This window comes from Cyclospora cayetanensis, unplaced genomic scaffold, assembly GCF_002999335.1.
Source record: "Cyclospora cayetanensis isolate NF1_C8 unplaced genomic scaffold, CcayRef3 CcayRef3_contig_40, whole genome shotgun sequence".
Lineage (NCBI taxonomy): Eukaryota > Apicomplexa > Conoidasida > Eucoccidiorida > Eimeriidae > Cyclospora > Cyclospora cayetanensis.
Genome location: NW_020312370.1, coordinates 53,705 through 71,424, shown reverse-complemented (window position 1 = coordinate 71,424; position 17,720 = coordinate 53,705). Strand labels below are relative to the sequence as shown.

General features: G+C 55.2%; 2 protein-coding genes across 2 annotated transcripts; both read left to right on the top strand.

Moving 5' to 3' along the window:
• Nucleotides 1-7,729: 7,729 nt before the first annotated feature.
• Nucleotides 7,730-9,451, top strand: LOC113146577 (UPF0746 protein DDB_G0281095-like; the record flags this gene model as incomplete). Its single annotated transcript, XM_026334360.1, has 3 exons — nt 7,730-7,906; nt 8,027-8,206; nt 9,107-9,451. Coding segments are annotated over exons 1-3 (702 nt in total), but the record flags the coding sequence as incomplete, so codon positions are not given.
• Nucleotides 9,452-12,141: 2,690 nt separating this feature from the next.
• On the top strand, nt 12,142-17,433 carry LOC113146576 (uncharacterized abhydrolase domain-containing protein DDB_G0269086-like). The gene is made up of 10 exons (XM_026334359.1): nt 12,142-12,499; nt 12,860-13,159; nt 13,910-14,079; nt 14,953-15,006; nt 15,307-16,002; nt 16,056-16,071; nt 16,304-16,358; nt 16,869-16,966; nt 17,051-17,135; nt 17,250-17,433. The coding sequence occupies exons 1-10, from the start codon at nt 12,142-12,144 to the stop codon at nt 17,431-17,433; spliced, it is 2,016 nt and encodes a 671-aa protein (XP_026190144.1).
• The last annotated feature ends 287 nt before the right edge of the window (nt 17,434-17,720 follow it).

Genomic DNA, 17,720 nt, shown 5'->3' with positions numbered 1-17,720 from the left:
CCGGTATCCCCTTTAAGGTGAGCGTTTGTCTGAGCGGAGGCATGCCCATTAGCGGCGCGAAGATATTCGGGGTCCACAGCAGCTTTAGCTCTTCGATCGCATCTTTTTTTCTGAACTCCCTTGCCCAGGCTTTTTCTACCGGGATATATATCTCTGTGTGACTTCGCCTGTTGCTATGGGCGTATCTGCAGGTGTTGCGCACCCCATCTGGTAATTTGCCAGTTTACTCCCGCATAAGAAAACACGGAACCGCCGTAACCACGATAATCCGCCACGCAATGGGAGATATAACTGTAAGATGCCAGTCTTGCTACGGACTGCATTTTAGGGCCTCTTCCTGTGCCTTGCCTACTTCCCTCTCCAGCCTTCCGTTTGCAGTTGAGTCATCTACGCAAGATCGTTTCAAATGGATTTTCTTCAAGGCTTGATTTTGTTGGAAATCGAACCCTGAATGTGTGGATGCGCAGGCCCTGAAAAAAGATCTGATGGCTATATGCGAGGCCCCTGTCCGAGAGAGGTGCGGCACGGTGGAGGTTAAGGGTTTGCACGTGCTTAAGATCAAGCAGTGGCTTTCACATTTAGGGTTTTAGCGTAAACTGTACACTGCACTATATGCACTCTGGACGTACCGCGGCTGGACCGGTGTCAGATGCCCTCGAGCGTCCGCCGGAAGCTAGGAAAGACGCATTGAAGAGACGGTTTCGTAGAGAAGACGTGCTCGACTCTGCCTTTCTACTAACGCAAGAAAGAGACGCCTGGGCAGATGCGAGAGAGACATGGAACTTATCGGAGTCTTAGAATACATAGAGAGACTCTGGAGAAAAATGAAATGGGGGCACGTAGGCACGGAAAAAAGGAACAGCTAGACATCGAGAAGGGCCCTTTCAGAAGTGTACCCGTCATCGCATAGTAGAAGGAACCGGAGGAGCCACCCATACGGAGAACAAGGAAATAAATACACCGAAACGATAACACGCTGCATGCCGACACAGACGCCGCACACGTAAAACGCAGAGTGTAGTCACCCTGGATGTGTTGATGTCTCCCGCTAGCATGTCTGTTGCACGGTACTCCCAAGGCTCGCCTCTGAATACATCTGTGTAGGCAACTAGAGATGCAGCGTTCACAGTTAACCAACTAAGCACACGCACACCAGTCGCCCTCTCAGAAAGAAGAGCTGGGACTTTGGATAGGCGTGAATAAATGAATGCAAACCACGATAAGTGAAGGCAGCGGCCCGCAGTGCTGCATAGCAAAAACGGTGTGAAGAATACGCAAGCAGCACGGGCGTGCTGATCAACACACACATGCATACACACATACGCGCGCGCACACTTTCGCTCCTCTAGTGCCTTTTTCTGGTTGCCTTGATCTTCACTCTTTGGGTACATAGCATTGCACCTTGCCGTATGCCTCCGTTCCATCGACTCATGCATGCATGCCTTTTTCAGCTAAATATGTATGTCGACGATCTGACATGATTCCCTCGCTTATATTCCCTGTGTGCAATCGTCTTCTGAGAATTCGGCACGTTTCTGCCGGTTATGATCACTCCTCGGGTGGACGTTCTTGTGTATGCAAGTAGTTTCAAAATTTGAATGCCCCTAACTTAGGTCTTCAAGATTTCTAGGTTCCCGCCAAGACCGGAGTTTGCTGTGTTTCGTTTGCCCGTTCTTTCCCGTCCCTTGTTTTCCTTGGATGTTCTATCCTGTTCTTGTTGTCTTTTGGCGCCGCTGCCACCTATGTCGTATAGGTCCTTTGTGGCTCTGCCTTTATGAACCTCTCTCCAAAGTATGCCCTCCCATCTATCTCCGTTGTCACCATCCCTGTCTCTCGTTTTTCCAAGCTGATTCTTTTTTCTTCACACAGTTGGTGCGAGCTGTGACTCTCCTACTTCGCGGTGCCACAACAACTGACGTTCTTTCCTTTTTCCTCTACATTTCTTGTGCGCATCGCCACATCCGATGCTCTGAATAGCCGAACAAAGCCCTTAAGGTTCCCTGTTCTTCCCGACCGTGCCGCTTGCCGTATTTTTCCAGCCAGGGCGGACAGCTCCGAGATAATGTTGCTTCTCTGCATTTCCAAGTAATAACGTGCGAAAATCGGGGGCCTCCGACTGGCAAAACGGTAGTTTTTTGTTTCAAGTCGGCCACGTACGCGTCAGCGTCTACATTTTGGAGAGCCCCCGGCTCTGTGTGTTAAAATGCGAAGCAGTGCAGTTCAGCCACGGAACTTGAGCCTACACACACGCACCTATTTAGAGGGGCCTTTGCTCTCTTCTAGACTGGTGGGATGCCTGGAGGTGTGCCCCTATCCTTCGGGCCCATAGCAAGAGGCTTGAGCATAGTCGCACTCCTCATGCTCGTCACCACCAGACCTAAACCCGAACCACCAAATGCCAAATCCCAGCGCAACAAAAGCGATCCCACCTGCCACAACTCCCAGATAAGGCAACACATCTATGGACTCCTCGATGCGTTTGCAGTAGGGGCCCTCTGTTTCTGTGGCCTCAACGAGCTCTGCAGTGTCTAGACACGTGCAGTGGTAGGACCCTGAGGCAGTCCTGCTGCACTGTTTTGCGACAGTCGCTGAGTCGCAAGGACTAGATATACACGGGTCCGCTGGTGTACAGCGGAAGTTCTGTCCCACGCCTTTTTTCTGAAGTATATATCCCTCTGAGCAGGTGCACTTCACGCCTCCCTCTTCGAGATCTTCGCATGACTCAACCCGTACTGTTCCGCAAGGCTTATTCGAACAGGATTGCGTGTTGGACGCGGGCTCGCATGTTCTGGTGGTAGGGGTCCTTACCACGGCGTACCCATCAGCACAAACGCAAGTCCAGTCAGTTAGCCTTACATTAACACACTCGAGCACCCCTTCGGGTGGCGCACAAACGTTTTCTATATTCCTGTTGCAGAGTGGAATCTGCTGACAGCTCGTGCCCGTGAATTCATAACCCGATGGGCATTCACATCTTGCCTCTGCTTTCTCCTGGACGCAAAATTCCCCGGTGAACAATCTTAGGACGGGCACTTGTCCCCAAGACAGTCCACTCCACTCTCTCTCAGTCCTTCCTTGCACTTACAGTGTACGCCCCCATGTTCTGCCAGCTCCTCCACGCAGACGGCGTCTTGTGTGCACGATTTTTTGGAGCATCTGCATTTGCTGTGGGAATAGTTGCCTCTATGAAGACTCAGAGTATAGAGTTACTAGTGCATAGGCTGCCGGAAAATAACGCCGCCAAGTGAATATTGCTGCAACACTGCCTACCTAAACAATGCATGTTCGATGGAAACATCGGCACCCTCGAATTGTTGGGCCCGCAAGGCCGACCGTCCATAGAGTACATGCAGAGATAGGTTCTTTCCCTCCAGTTATTCGGGGTGTCGCCAGCCCCACCCCCTGTAAGCAAACCACCTAAGGCTCACTCCGACGGTCTATTCTTCACTGAACGCAGTGGCAGTTGCAGCGATAATGCTTCCTGCATGTTTACGCTCGCGCCGCCCCTTCAGAGTCTTGCCCAATTTACTTCGAATGCCTGCACCATCGGTGATACGGGGTTTCATAGAGCGAGACCAGGACCAGTCAGCGGGGTTTCGTACAACGTGCTGATCTGCCGACAACTCAGGAGCGGCCTTACTGTTTGTCGCTGGAGAGCCATCAGGATGGTCAATGGGGATGGCTAGGGGCCCCTCAGAACCCCCTGGCTGCAGCAAGAATTCCTAGCAACGGGAAGCTGGAGGCACGGCAGTGACACTTGACCCCCAAGATACAGCCAGAAGGCAGAAGAGGCGGCCGGGGCTCCTCATAATACTTCGGAATAAAGGCAACCCAGCGTCGTACGTGTGATGGGCTGAGGCAGAGGAATGGTATGTGCATTTGTCGCTAGAGGATTTTTCCTGTCCTCACACCACAGTGGCACTTTTCACGATCCCACTTGGAATTTACTTTAAGATCACTTCCAATGCAGCAGCGTGTGTGGCCTTTTGCATTTGCCGCCACGCGTTGTGTGAGAGTATCCCACTTTGCAGGGTCTTGGGGTTCTCAGGGGTACATGCTACAGAATAAGATTCTCAAGATTCAGTAGCAATGCAAAAAAACACTATTGCCCTCAAATCTGGTGGCGTTTGTAGTACTGGGCGCTAAATAGTGGCCGCTGCACTGAAACCCCTCGTGGCATTCCGCCAAGTCGGCTCTGGCCTCCAGCATCAGCAGCCGACCCTTGTTCGCATTGCCTCAAGGAGGGTCCGCTATAGAACCTACTTTTTTGAATGAAATATTAGCGTGCGGATTATAGGCGAAATACAGCAACACTTCAAAAACCCTCCTTGCACTCAAGTTCAGTCTAAGAAACGGGGGGGACACGTTGGGCGGAAGGCCTTGCTACAGAGCATGGTCACTGCGATATCCTACGACAATATGCCCTTCTCACACAAGCTCTAGTACTCACAGACACTCCGAAATTACTCCGAAGGCAGTAAAAGGAGGAAGCTAGTATACTCCTGTCGTGCATTCCGAGCCGTCGCAAGGCACCAGGGCCGGAGACGCTAGATTTCATTCACACAAGCAACAGCCCACACCCCAAATCCTGGGTTATCCCCGACAAAGAAGTCTTGCTCATTGCCAAGGTATTGTCGAGAGCATGCTGGTGAGCCTTTGCTTTTTCCGGGGGCTTAGCACAGAAAATGCAGACTGCACCAGAGGCGCCTTTTTCTTTCAGCACTTTTGATCGCTTCCAGCTGAGTGCCACAATGCTTTCGCTTCGCCAAATCGCACTCGGACGTAGATGCCCCAAGCAGGCTGTCTCTCTGAGCGGCGCCTTTTGGCAGCTCAAGAATTTAAAAGATTCGCTGCCCACTTCTTGCTAGTTTGCATTTTGATTAAGGCCTCGTACTGGTAAAGTGGCAAAGGGCCTCGGTAAAAGCACGCACGGCAGAAAGGCACTGTAAGGCTTCACCTAAGATCTTTGTACGGAGACATCGACCTAAGGCTTGATACGACGCTCTTCAGTTTTTCGCATGACAACTCCTCCTTCCCGCGGCAGAGGCGGCCCCAATAGGTCACGACATAAGGGGACAGAGGCAGCTAGGGTACGTGTAGCTGTACTGTCTAAGCAGTCCACACATGACAGCTAGCTGCTCATTACATCTAAAACACATGCACGCATTCATTCATACATGCATACATACCTTCGCACACACCCGAACACACACAGAACAGAGTGCCTTCTCTTGGCAACCTCAAAATACTTTGCAACAAACACCATATCCAAGAAGAAAAAACAGCTTCTCAATCCTTTGCTAACCCCGCAGTCGCCAGCGACGGGAAAACTGGACTACAGCACGCATTATTATCACAAGCTGCAATGATATGCGTTCATCCGGGCGAGGGAAGGTTTTGTCTTTCGCCATTCAATCAATGACGGTAAAAAATCCCAGAAATCGTATGTGTCTAAGTATTAAGGCTGTGATCCAAAGGGGGCTAGGGACCTGGTGCGCTTTTGGGGGCATGCCGCAAACAAATTGACCGCTATCCAGGGACGCAATCGGGGCAGCCTGTATCCAGACTGCGACAAGCCTCCTGAATTCCCTCTATGCGTAGAAAGTCAGAAGCTCTCTTCATTTTAAAAGGGAAAGCTTATGCTCTCAACGAGGATACCCATTTGGAGATTTCAGTAATCTCACAGCTGGAACAATTAGCACCAAAATCCAAGAGTAGCAAGTAGCATAATTTTATTTGCAAGTTACGATGATGGACAGCTTGGGAACAGGAGTCGGAACGGGGCAAACGTTGGAAGCCAAATACCGGTGGTCTGCCTTTGGATACTGCCTTTTTCAAGGGGAATAAACTATTCTTGCTGCTACATTGCACTCCTGCCCCTCACTGCTTGGGTTCGTGCCGGAGGGCACACTCATACCAGCCCTGTCGCCGGAAGGAACAAGCAAAGTCTTGGGAACTCCGCCATCGTTTCCCCTGCAGCGCTTTAAATTGATGGCTACTTCTCCCAACCATTCAAGTGCAGGTACTCTGTCGCGTGATTTAATTAGGAAGACTTGAAGCCTCTCTACTTAAATGAGGCCACCCAGTTTTCCTAGATCTGCATTTAGCCAGACAATTAGCAAAGTAACCTAGTAGCCAGCTAGCTGTTTGGAAAGAGCCAGCTGGTAGTGCGAGCCCTGAAGTTTACGCACTCTGAGCATCTCATGACTAGTTCAGACTACGTTCTGATGCATGTTCTGGGATCTTTTCTTATTCTTCGTTTCTACAGGGTTGAATAACGTCGTATCACGCAGGCTGTCTTACTATTTACTTGCACTGGCGAAAGCTAAAATCGCCACCTCCTTCGCCCCACCCTATAGGTCCTCCAGTCGACCTTTTGCGTGTTTGTAACTCTCCTGCCTTTCGTGCCTTAATGAGGTAGGTGTGCTTCCAAGAGCCGCGAGAGCAAACCGTGGCCTAAATGTAGCGCGTAATATACTCGCGAGCACTTTCTACCATACAAGTCATACTTTACTGGGGAACTAGTAGCGAATAGACTGCTGGGTGTGTCTGCACATGTAACCTATTTATTGCACATGACGGTTAGCTCTAAAAAGTAAGACGCATTGCTTGTTGTGTGCATTAGCTGCTATGCGCAACTAGCTATGAATATCGGAGTGCCTGTAGGGTGTAGGAGTGCGCACCCGGCCTGTATCTCTGCCCTTATGTCAAGACCTCTGCTGGTCACAGGCAGGATGAGGGGGGCAGTGCAAAGACAGCCTGATGAAGTGTGTATCAAGTTGATATTGCTTTTGGAGTTAGGCGCCTCCATACAGCAACCCTAGGCGGAGCGTTGTTCACCAAGAACACCAGCTGTAGTGGCAACCACAGTGTCAAGAGCCATGCCGGCTCGAGCTGAGAACAACCGTAGAATAGCTTTATATGGGTTCTGCAGTCTTTTGAGAGTCAGCTGGCTCTCTACCCCCTAAAGCCTATAGGCTTAGCCATGCTCTGCGCGGAGAGCTCTCCATACCCTCCTTCTGAGCCGCTGTAGCTACACCCCATTGGTTTCCTGAAAGGTCGAGGGCCAATTAGACGGGCCCTCAAAGTTACGCGTCTACTGCGCCTTTATTCTGGGTTAAAGGTAATAAGGGCTGAGTTTCAGCTAAGACCCTCGCTATTAGCCACGCTGACTCGTCTGAAGGACCACAGACGTGCAGAGCTCATCCATAACAAGGGCCCTGTTCCAGTGGATGTGTCTCAAACTAAAACCCGCAGAGAAAGCCTTCCATGTTTCATCGAAGGAAAAAACGAGCAACAACGGGTGGGGTTGTTCAAACACCCAGATCAGCCCCAGAGTCCAGCACTCTTCCATCCAGGGGGGAGGAAGGGGCCCCCCGTCTGCGCGAGGCCCCCCCTCTATAGAAGCAGATTTTGCCCTTCTTCAGCAAATTTTGGCGCGATGATGGATCTGCATGCTTTATTGCAGAAGCAGCAATAGCAGCAGCAACGGGAACGGACGATAGCTGCTTGCTGCTGCATTGAGAGAGGCTGCTGTTCTCTCTTGCGCCGGTGGTGTTGCTGTTGCTATTGCCTTTGCTGGCCTCTTGAGTCTCTTAAAGGCTATGCTGCCAAGATCTCGCATCAACAGCTCCAGCGTCTCTGGTAACGGCAGCGTCCGCTGCTGCCACGCTCGCAGCTAGTGCAGCAGCAGCAGGATGGACAGGAAGCTGCCGCAATTTCTCGTACAATGGCGCACCACCCCGACCCCTTTTTTCGTTTCTCGCCTCCGACGCCCTCTGAGGGCCTTCTAGAGCCCGACGTAGCCGCAGCTCCTGCAATTTCCTCTGCTGGAGAGGCAGCGAGAGCGCCACCCTGTGCATCCCACGCCACTGCCTATGCTCAGTGTATTACTCGCACTTTGGGGGCACTTGAACGGCTGCAGCGCCTTCTGCGTAACCCCACGGCAGCAGCCGCTGCAGCCGCTGCAGCCGCTGCTGCAGCTGCAAATGGAGGTTCCGATCTGCTGAATAGGCCCCAGCAGCAGCAGCAGCAGCAGCAGCAGCAGCAGCAGCAGCAGCAGCAGCCCCTAGAGCAGCAGCAGCAGCAAGTGCGGGAGCAGCAACTCAGACTTGAAAAGCAGCAAAACCAGGTATGTGCGGAGACGTTGCAGCTTCTCGAGCAGCAGCAGCAGAAGGAGGGACGGCAGCAGCAGCAGCAGCAGCAGGTTATTGTACAGCACTTATTTGGGGGGGAGCTGCATGTCTTGGTGTCTACGGCAGCAGATCTTCGCGATCCTGCTGTGCAGCAGGTGCTGCAGGATGCGGCAGCGTGTGCTAGGGAGGATTTTTCGCTGCTTGAGGAGGAGGAGAAGCAGCAGCAGCAGAAGCAGCCCATCGCAGAAGCAGCAGCTCAGTCAGCATCCGAAGGAGTGCGAGACACACTGCTAGCCGTTCTAACGCCCTCTGTCCTGTGTAGCGTCAGCAACCAGCTGCTGCTGCCTCCTTCTCTGCTGCAAAGCCTTTGTTTTCTTTCTCTCTGCGGATTGGGGCTGCGTTCTCTTCCCCCTCTGGCTATGGCTACCCCTCTGTTGCAGCAGTTGCTGCTCAGCGGCAACAAGCTCACTGACGGCTCGCTTGACGCGCTAGAAGCGCTGCAGCACCTCAAGGTGTTGTGTCTGGACAGCAACTGTCTTGTTTTGCCGGGCACGCGCTCCGCCAGGGATCTCCTGACTGCGCCGGCGGAGGATGCTGATGCGCGAACGCAACAGCTACAGCCTGAGCCGCCTTTTGCTGCCCGCGCATGCGTAGCCGCAGGTGCAGCTGCAGCCTCAGCAGAAAGCAGCTTCGGCCGCAGCAGCAGGGAGCCCTACGGTGTCTGCACTCTGCTGCTATCGCTGCCACAGCTGCTGCTGCTGGATGTCAGCTGCAACAGTCTTTGCGGCTTGGGGGAACAGCTGGAGAGTCGCTCGTTGCAGCAGCTGCTCTGCACCCGAAACAACCTCCGCGAACTTCTGCTGCTGCAGCCACTGCCACAGCTGCTGCTGCTAGATGCTCGAAAAAACCCCCTAGAGATCGTTGGAGGCTTCGAGGTCGCGCCAAAGTTGCAGCATCTGCTGCTGTCAGAGCAGCAGAGGCAACTGCAGGCGGCATCCGATGATTTCGAAGTGTGCCACGAATCTCTAGAGCAACTTACTGTAGAATTGCTGCCAAGTCCGTGGCAGCAAATACAGCAGCAGCAAATGCAGCAGCAAATACAGCAGCAAATGCAGCAGCAAATACAGCAGCAGCAAATGCAGCAGCAAATGCAGCAGCAAATACAGCAGCAAATACAGCAGCAGCAAATACAGCAGCAAATGCAGCAGCAAATACAGCAGCAAATACAGCAGCAGCAAATACAGCAGCAGCAAATGCAGCAGCAGCAAATACAGCAGCAAATGCAGCAAATGCAGCAGCAGCAGCAAATGCAACACCAGCAGCAAATGCAGCATCAACAGGAGCCCTTAGAGCGATGTTCGACAACAACTAGTGCTCAAAATGGCAGTTTTAGTCTTGGCAACGTCAGTCGAGACACTAGAAGCAGTCTACCTGCCTGCTGCTGGCCTTCTGTTATGAGGTGGCGAATACCACGACTGCAGCGCCTCTGCATCAGCAATGGCAAGACAGCTGCCTCTCTGCTTCACCTTTCCGAATCCTTTACACAGTACTGCGAGGACGAAAGCAGCACTAACAGCAGCAGCACTAACAGCAGCAGCACTAACAGCAGCAGCACTAACAGCAGCAGCACATTGGTGCCTCTGTCCTCTCCTTGCCTCTTCCCTTGCCTCTCTTTTCTCTCGATCACCGGATGCTGCTGGCCTCTCGAGGCGTTGCATGCGTTTGGCAGAACCCCGCTGCCGCTTCTGCAGTTTCTGGATCTGCGCGGGGGAAATCTGTCGGTGCTTCCCCCCGGCATTTTCGAGGGAAAGGAGAACCTTCGCGTGTTGTTGCTGGATGGCAATCCTTTGACGTCTCTCGAAGCGGTTCTAGTCGCTCTTAAGCCGCTTGTACGTTGCCGCCAAAAGACTGCTTATCCTGTGGTTGCTCCTGCTGCTGCCTCTGCTGTTGCTCCTGCTGCTGCCTCTGCTGTTGCTTTATACGCTGTGCTGCTCCTGCACCATCTCCCCCTGTGATAAATCTGCACTTGGCGATTCTGCTGCAGGCCAAAACTCTGCAGCATCTTTCCCTCCGAGACACCCCAATCTGTCATGGCATGTACCCGCAGCAGCAGGAGCAGCAATCGCCACACGAGCTTGCCCAGCAGGCAGCTTTTGCATCATCAGCGGCGATCGCAATGCGCAGACCGCTTCAGGAGCATGACGTTTTGCGTGGGCATGAGCAGCAGCAGGAGCAAGAAGAGGAGCAGAGGCGGCGAGTGCCTCTCGCTAGCCGAATCGCTACTGGCTCTAGATGGCCGCTTACTACAGCCACGGCAGCGATGGCTGGTGCCGACGCGACGCTGGTATCAGGAGCAGAAAGCGATACCAAAAAAACGCATTCTGACGATGCAACGCGTCTACATTATAGGTATATGCATGCACCCCCCTTTTCTCCCCCTTTTGTTCGTTTTACTCCTTGGTTTGCCCTTGTTGCTGCGCTATTGCGCCTCGAAGATTTTTGCCGGTTGTAAGCAGCGCGCTTTGTCGGACGGCTCCTCTTCGGGGGTGGACGCTCTCTGCCTTCCAGCTTTTTCGCTGCGCCTGGTTTTCTTTTGTTCTGGCTTTTTTGTCGCAGACAGACCGTTGCTGCGGCATGCGGTGCTCTGGTTTCTTTGGACGGAGTGTTGGTTTCGCGACAGGAGGCCACCTCCATGGCGAATACGGCTGCCGCTGCGCTTGCGGCTGCTGTTGCCGCAGCTGTTTTGCCGTTCAGCACGACTCCGACTGCAGCGACGGCTGCTGCCGCATCGACCGATGCCACTGCTGATGCAGGCATGATGACTTCAGAAGGGATACTTTCGTCTGCTGCGCTACTGCCTCCGTGTAGAGACACCTCCTGGGGAGTCTCTCCCCAGCAGCAGCCGCTCATTCCACAGCCGCAGCAACCACGTTCAGCGCGTTTCCGCAGCAGTAGCAGCGTCGTTTTGCATGCAGTCAGGAGTCGCAGCGCCTCTCCCTTTGCTTCTTCGGTGCTCTGCGCAAGAAGGGGGAGGCTACTCAGACGATCGACGCTTGGTGCCGGTGTGATGAGGGGCCTTAGCAGCCTCAGAGGCGGTGGCAACAACAGCGGCGCTGAGGTTGAAGCGTTGAGTCTCTGCGCAGCAGCACTGCACTGCGGGGGGGATCCGGCAACAGCAAGCGGAGAGTCGTCAGAGGCTACAAAAAAAAGCGCTGCTGTTTCCAGCAGCAGACTGCAGTGGCTAGCGGGAGTCATGGGGAGACTGGTGCCTGGCCCTCTGATGAGAAATCCTTTTGCGAAGCAGCAGCAGCAGCAGCAGCAGCAGTTGGACGGGAGTGCAGATGCATGCCAAGAGGCCTTAGCTGCGGCGGGGGTGTCTGCGTGGGAGGAGGGGAGGGAGAGGAACTGCCCTGTGTTCTCCAGTGTCGATACGCCTCCTCCTGGGAAGGCTGGTTCTCCTACTGGCAGCATCGGTGCGTTATCTCTGGATGCGTCTCTCGCTTTGACAGACTCTCCGGCTGTAACAGATCCAGTCCCCCTTCCGGAGGTGACGCGTTCAACTGCGCATTTTGCAGAGGCAGTGTACGGACGCCGCAGACGTTGGACGAGGCCTCACACTGTGCCTCCTTTAGGGCTGAAAAGCAGCAGGAGCAGCCGCAGCAGCGCTGTGCTCTCGTCCTCGCCGCAGTCGCGAAGACAGCTCTCGTTGTGTTGCGAATCGAGGGGTGGGGGGATTGCAGATCGACAGGCATTCCCCAAGAGCGAGCATGGGGAGCTGCGACGCTGCCTCCAGCAGAAGGACGAAAAAGCGCAACAAGGTGCTTTTCTTGAGCCCTCTGATTGCAGGAGCTTCTCTCTCAGCACAGGCAGAAGCGGGAGGAGGCGCGGCGGCAGCAGCAGCGACGGGGAAGCCTTTTTTGACAACAGCTGTACGGCGGCGGCAGGGGCCTCCTCCGAGAGCTCCTTCCTTTGGCATTCTCTGGAAGCGCTTGAATCCAGCGGGCATATGACGGACGCCCTTGGCGCTTCCGTCGCTTTCTCAGCAGCTTTTTCTCCTTCCTCGCCCGCTGTGCTGGACGGGTTGCATCACACGCCGTCCTTCTTGCTTCCTACGGAGGCAAAAGCTGCTCCAGAGGCAGCAGCAGCAGCGTCGTGGAATGAGGGGCTTTGCAGCCATAGGAACTTAGACGAGTGGGGGGAGTGGATTGCAGCTGACGCAGATCTCGCAGAAGGCGTGGCAGCAGAAGCTGCTGCCGCAGACTCCGCTGCTCGAGACGAAGAGAACGCAGAAGCAGTGAAGGCAGCGGCCCTTCAGGCACACAGCGGCCCCACCGCAGCAGCGGAGGCAAGTGCTGCTCAAGACGGCATTTCCCAGAGAAGCTGCCAAAATGCCAGCGCCGCAGCAGCAGCAGAAGAAGAAATTGCAGCAGCAGCAGAAGAAGAAGTTACACCAGTAGCAGAAGAAGAAGTTGCAGCAGCAGCAGAAGAAGAAGTTGCAGCAGCAGCAGAAGAAGTTGCAGCAGCAGCAGCAGAAGAAGTTGCAGCAGCAGCAGAAGTTGCACCAGCAGCAGAAGAAGTTGCAGCAGCAGCAGAAGAAGAAGTTGCAGCAGCAGAAGAAGAAGTTGCAGCAGCAGCAGCAGTAGGGGGGGTGATGGTGGCAGCAGAGGCCGTTGCTGCTGTAGGGGGCTTTTGCGAGAGGCAGAAAGAAACTTTGACAACCCCAGTGACACTGGCAGCAGCTCTTGAGCCACCGCGCTCGCTGCATGCACTGGACGCATCGCAGACGTCGCCAGTGCATGCAGCGTTCACGCAAGCATACAACTCTCCAACGGCTGCTGCCTTGCATGCCTCAAGCAGCAAGGGTCATGAGGACGAAGGCGCAGCAGGGGTGGCCACTTTAGAGGCAGCAACCGCAGCAGCGGGAACGCGCTACTTCGACAAAAGTTTGACAAAGGAGCTCCTAATCGAGGAAGCGAGCACTTTTCTTGTGGAGGGCAGCAACAGCAGCAACAGCGAGGACAGCCGTCTGGGAACGCCGTCGGCAGGGAGCTCCCTACTGCCGCTCGAACAGGAGGTGCTTGCGGCAGGAGCTGCAAAGCTAGCTGAGGCTGCAGAAGCTGCAAAGCTGGCTGAGGCTGCAGAAGCTGCAAAGCTAGCTGAGGCTGCAGAAGCTGCAAAGCTGGCTGAGGCTGCAGAAGCTGCAAAGCTGGCTGAGGCTGCAGAAGCTGCAAAGCTGGCTGAGGCTGCAGGAGCTGCAAAGCTGGCTGAGGCTGCAGAAGCTGCAAAGCTGGCTGAGGCTGCAGAAACTGCAAAGCTGGCTGAGGCTGCAGAAGCTGCAAAGCTGGCTGAGGCTGCAGAAGCTGCAAAGCTAGCTGAGGCTGCAGAAGCTGCAAAGCTGGCTGAGGCTGCAGAAGCTGCAAAGCTAGCTGAGGCTGCAGAAGCTGCAAAGCTAGCTGAGGCTGCAGAAGCTGCAAAGCTGGCTGAGGCTGCAGAAGCTGTGGCAGCTGCAAAAGAAGCAGTAGCGTGGGAACTCAGCGATGCAGCAGCGCAGGCAGAAGCCGCCGCTGCTGCTGCAGAGCATGCTGCTGTTGCAGCGCAAAGGGACTGTCTGTGGGCAGAAGATGCTCTGTCTCAGCGCGTGCATGCCTCTACCGTAGCAGGAGCTGCTGCAGCCGCAGCTGCTGCAGGAAGCACAGCAGCGCAGCATGCGGCAGCAGCGGCAAGTGCGCGGTCTGTGCTAGCCACTCGTGATGCAAGCGAAGCTCGCAGCGCAGCGGCAGCAGCGCAGGCAGCACTTGCCACGGCGGAAGAAGAGTTGCAACGGGCATCCGCCGCTGCATCCGCTGCTGTTATCACTGCGAGCAGAGGTGTCGCACAACAACGTCTTGCTGCCAAGGCAGCTGCAGCAGCGGAGATGGACGCTATAGCAGCAGAAGACGAAGCTGCAGCGGCGATGCAGGAGGCTGAGGTTTGCCTCTTCGCTGCAGAGGAAGCTGCCGCTCATGCAGCAAGGGCCGCTCTGGCAGAAGCAGAAGCGGTAGCTGCAAGCACCGCAGCAGCAGAAGCTGCTGCACGAATAACCACAAACGCGAGAAGAAGATCTTCACTCGATACGCCAGCCAGAGATTTGAAATCAGGAGCAGCAGCACTGCAGGAAGTCGTCGCTACAACAGCAGTGCAAGAAGTCGTTGCTACAACAGCTGCTGTGGCGGAGACGGCAGCAGCTACAGCAACAGCTACAGCAGCAGCAGCTAGAGCAGCAGCAGCTACAGCAGCAGATGAAGTGGATGCAGCGGCCGTTGCAGCTGTTGATGTTGCGTTAGCTGAGGCGGCGTGTGAAGACGCCCCCGCCTTCGAAGCAGCAGAATGTGAGACAGCGACAGCGGATGTCATCGCACCAACGTTGCAACCAGCACAAACTCCTGCGCTTGCAGCCGACAGCACAGCAGTGGCAGCAGAGGCTGCGGCGGAAGCAGATGCAGCAGCAGCAGCAGCAACAGCAGCAGCAACAGCAGCAGCAACACAGATGGCAAGACAAGTGGATGCAGCAGCCACCTCAGCGGAGACAGCCTCCAAAGGAGCTACAGCAGCGGTAGAGGCTGACGCTGCATTGGCGCATGCAGAAGGAACTGAAGCAAGGGCAGCTGCTCTTGCAGTCAAGACGAAATCAGCTGAAGCGGCAGTGGCAGTAGCAGCAGGAGCAGAAACAGTCGCAGCATCTGCAGAGATGATGGCAGCATCTGCAGAGATGATGGCAGCAGCAGCAGAAACATCAGGAGCAGAAACAGCCACAGCATCTGGAGAGAGGATAGCAGCAGCAGCAGAAACATCAGAAGGAGAAATAGCCGCAGCATCTGCAGAGATGATAGCAGCATCTGCAGAGATGATAGCAGTAGGAGCAGAAACAGCAGGAGCAGAAATAGCCGGAGCATCTGCAGAGATGATAGCAGCAGCAGCAGGAGCAGAAAGAGTTGCAGCATCTGCAGAGATGGTAGCAGCAGCGGCATATGATGATGATAATGATGTTAATGATGAAAGCGGAGAAGCACGATTGGCAGCAGCGGCAGAAATGACTGTGGCGTCCCCGATCTTGGAAGTATGTGCGGCTCGTGAGTTATCGCATGCATGCGATACGGTAGCCAGCGCGCTAGTGAATCATTCCATTGATGAGATTACAGCAGGGGATTTGCCTCGAATCTCAGCATCAGCAGCAGCAGCAGAAACGTCTGCTGCCCAGTCCGCAGCCGTTCCCTTAGCAGCGCATTTTGCAACAGCAGAGGCGACTGCAGAGGCTGTGGTGTGGCAGTCTGAGGCGGATACCATGCTTGGAGCTTATGATGTAGCTGCAAGGAAAGGAACAGGGGTGTCAGCAGGAGATTTAGCTGCAGCTTTTCGACCATCAGCAGCGTCGGCGATCTTCGAAGAGGGGGAGGCTGCGCCCTTGGCAACGGAAGCTTTCGCGAAAGCAGCTACGCCGAGTATAGCAGAAGGAGCGGCGCTGCAAGACAGCTACACGGCTGTCAACCCTGTTGATGAGCGACTTGCTGAGGGCTCTTCCGTCTCAGCAGCAGCGAAAGCAGCGGAAGTGGATATTCCTAGCGCCGGAAGAATATCCCCGTCCACGCGAAGCTCACGAGCGATAAATGATAGGCAAGACGAGGAGTGCATGCAGCAGCAGCGGCAGCTGCAGCTGCACACACCGACGCTTGAAGGCAGCGTGGAGCAGCGCGAGACGCAACAACCCCCGCAGGGGTGTGAGACGGAGGATCTGTTGGAGGGAGACGGCCTTGTTTCCGTGAATGGCGGAACGCAAAGCAGTCTCTCCCGCAGCAGCAGTATCCTTGAGCACCGCGACGACGGCAAAAGTGCTGGCAGCCTGCTGCGTGTCGATACACTCTCCACGCGCTGCACAACGACAAGCAGCAGCAGCAGCAGCAGCTGTGAAGGGGCAGACGCTTTTCCGCCCTTTCCAGCGTCCGCTGGTGCTGCAGATGGCAGTGTCGCCGTGGGTGCTTCGCGGCAGCAGCAGAGGCAGCACCAAGGCAGCCATCAGGAGCAGCAGCAGCAGCGTCTACTGAGCCTTTCTGGAGCAGCTGGCGGCTGCACAAGCGACTTGCTGCCTCGCATCCGCCTACTGCTTTTGCAGTCCGTAGCGCGTGACCGACGGAAACGGCAGCAGCAGATGCAGCAGCAGCAGATGCAGCAGCAGCAGATGCAGCAGCAGCAGCTGCTGCACCGACGCCCTCACCGCAGGCTCCCCCCGCAGCAGCAACACCAATGCGTGCATGCGGAGGATGCGCCGATGCCTCTGCGTATATTGCTGCAGACGTTCGCCAACGCGGCGGAGTCAATCGTGCGCATGCAGCGAGAGCAACAGCAGCAGATGCAGCAGGAGCTGCAGCAGGAGCTGCAGACTGGCCCTCCAAGACCAACTTGGCTAAGACTCCACTCGGATGCTCTTGCATGCGCAGTCGACCGTGTACATAAGACGTATGCGACGGCAGCAGCGGCAGCAGCTGCAGAGGCAGCAGGAGCCGCAGGCGAAGCACCTCCAGCAACTTCCCGAAAAGGAGATGCTTTGGCAGGTAAGCGAAAGGGGGAGTTGGATGCAGGGGCTTTTTTTCAAGTCGCAGTCTTAGCAGTCCGTGCTTCCTTGCTGCATTTGCGCATTCCTCCTTTGCGGTGTATGCGCAGTGGAGCCCATGCTGCCGTTTGAGGCGGCCTTGCAAATAGCGTCTGCCTTTTGGAGTGCCCTCAGCAACGCTGTGCAGATGTCGTCGTTGCAGCAGGAGCAGGAGCAGCAGCAACAGCAGCAGAGGCGGGAGTGTGCTGTGATTCACGAGGATAGCAGCGATGCTGGCATGGTAGGAGCTGCTGCCTTTGCGTCTGAGGCTCCAGCGCAGGAACGTGTACAGCTGCAGCAGTTCGGGGTAAATGCGCAGCACATGGAGGGGCAGCAAAAAACGCAAGAAAAACAGCCATCCCCGCCGAAGCAGCAGCGTGAGGGAGACCTTAGCTGCGGTGTACGGAAGTCGGCGCCGTGCGAATCAGCAGCAGCTGCCGCTCCATCGGTAATGGTGTTTCACTCCAAAACATTTGCGCTTCTCGTTGTAGAACAGAGACGGGAGCGTCGACAGCAGCCGCAGTCTCAGGAGAAAGGAGACGTTCCCCCGAGCGAAGGCGAGAAAAGGATGACTCTGCAAGAATGCTGGCTAACACGCTGCACGCAATCCAGACTTCGAGCAGCGCGGCGGCAGCAGCCGCCGCGGAAGCGATGCGGCCTCTATGCTGGCAGTAAAAAGGAGTTTTTTCGCAGCCGCAACAGCTTGCGCACAGGCAGCAGCTCATCGGCAGTCTTGTCTCGGGGCCAGTCGCTGTTGCAGCCGCTGATTTCTTCCGCTTCTTCTGCGAGACGTGTTTCTGCTACAGGGAGTGCTGCTTCTCCAGCGCCTTGCAAGGCACTGCCCCTGGGGGGAGCACTGACTGCGAGGCATATGCCTGCCAGCAGTAACTCCCGCTCTGTTCGTCGTTACTCTCTGCAGCGGCGTTCCTCAGCACCATCGGCAGCAGAAGCAGCTGCTGCTA

Bases quoted from the DNA above. Each gene is read 5' to 3' on its own strand.
- LOC113146576 (XM_026334359.1), top strand. From the start codon at position 12,142: ATGACGGACGCCCTTGGCGCTTCCGTCGCTTTCTCAGCAGCTTTTTCT. The intron at 13,160-13,909 runs GTCTGGGAACGC...CTCGCAGCGCAG, and splicing joins CAGCAACAGCGAGGACAGCC to CGGCAGCAGCGCAGGCAGCA. The intron at 16,967-17,050 runs GTGATTCACGAG...GAACGTGTACAG, and splicing joins AGCAGAGGCGGGAGTGTGCT to CTGCAGCAGTTCGGGGTAAA.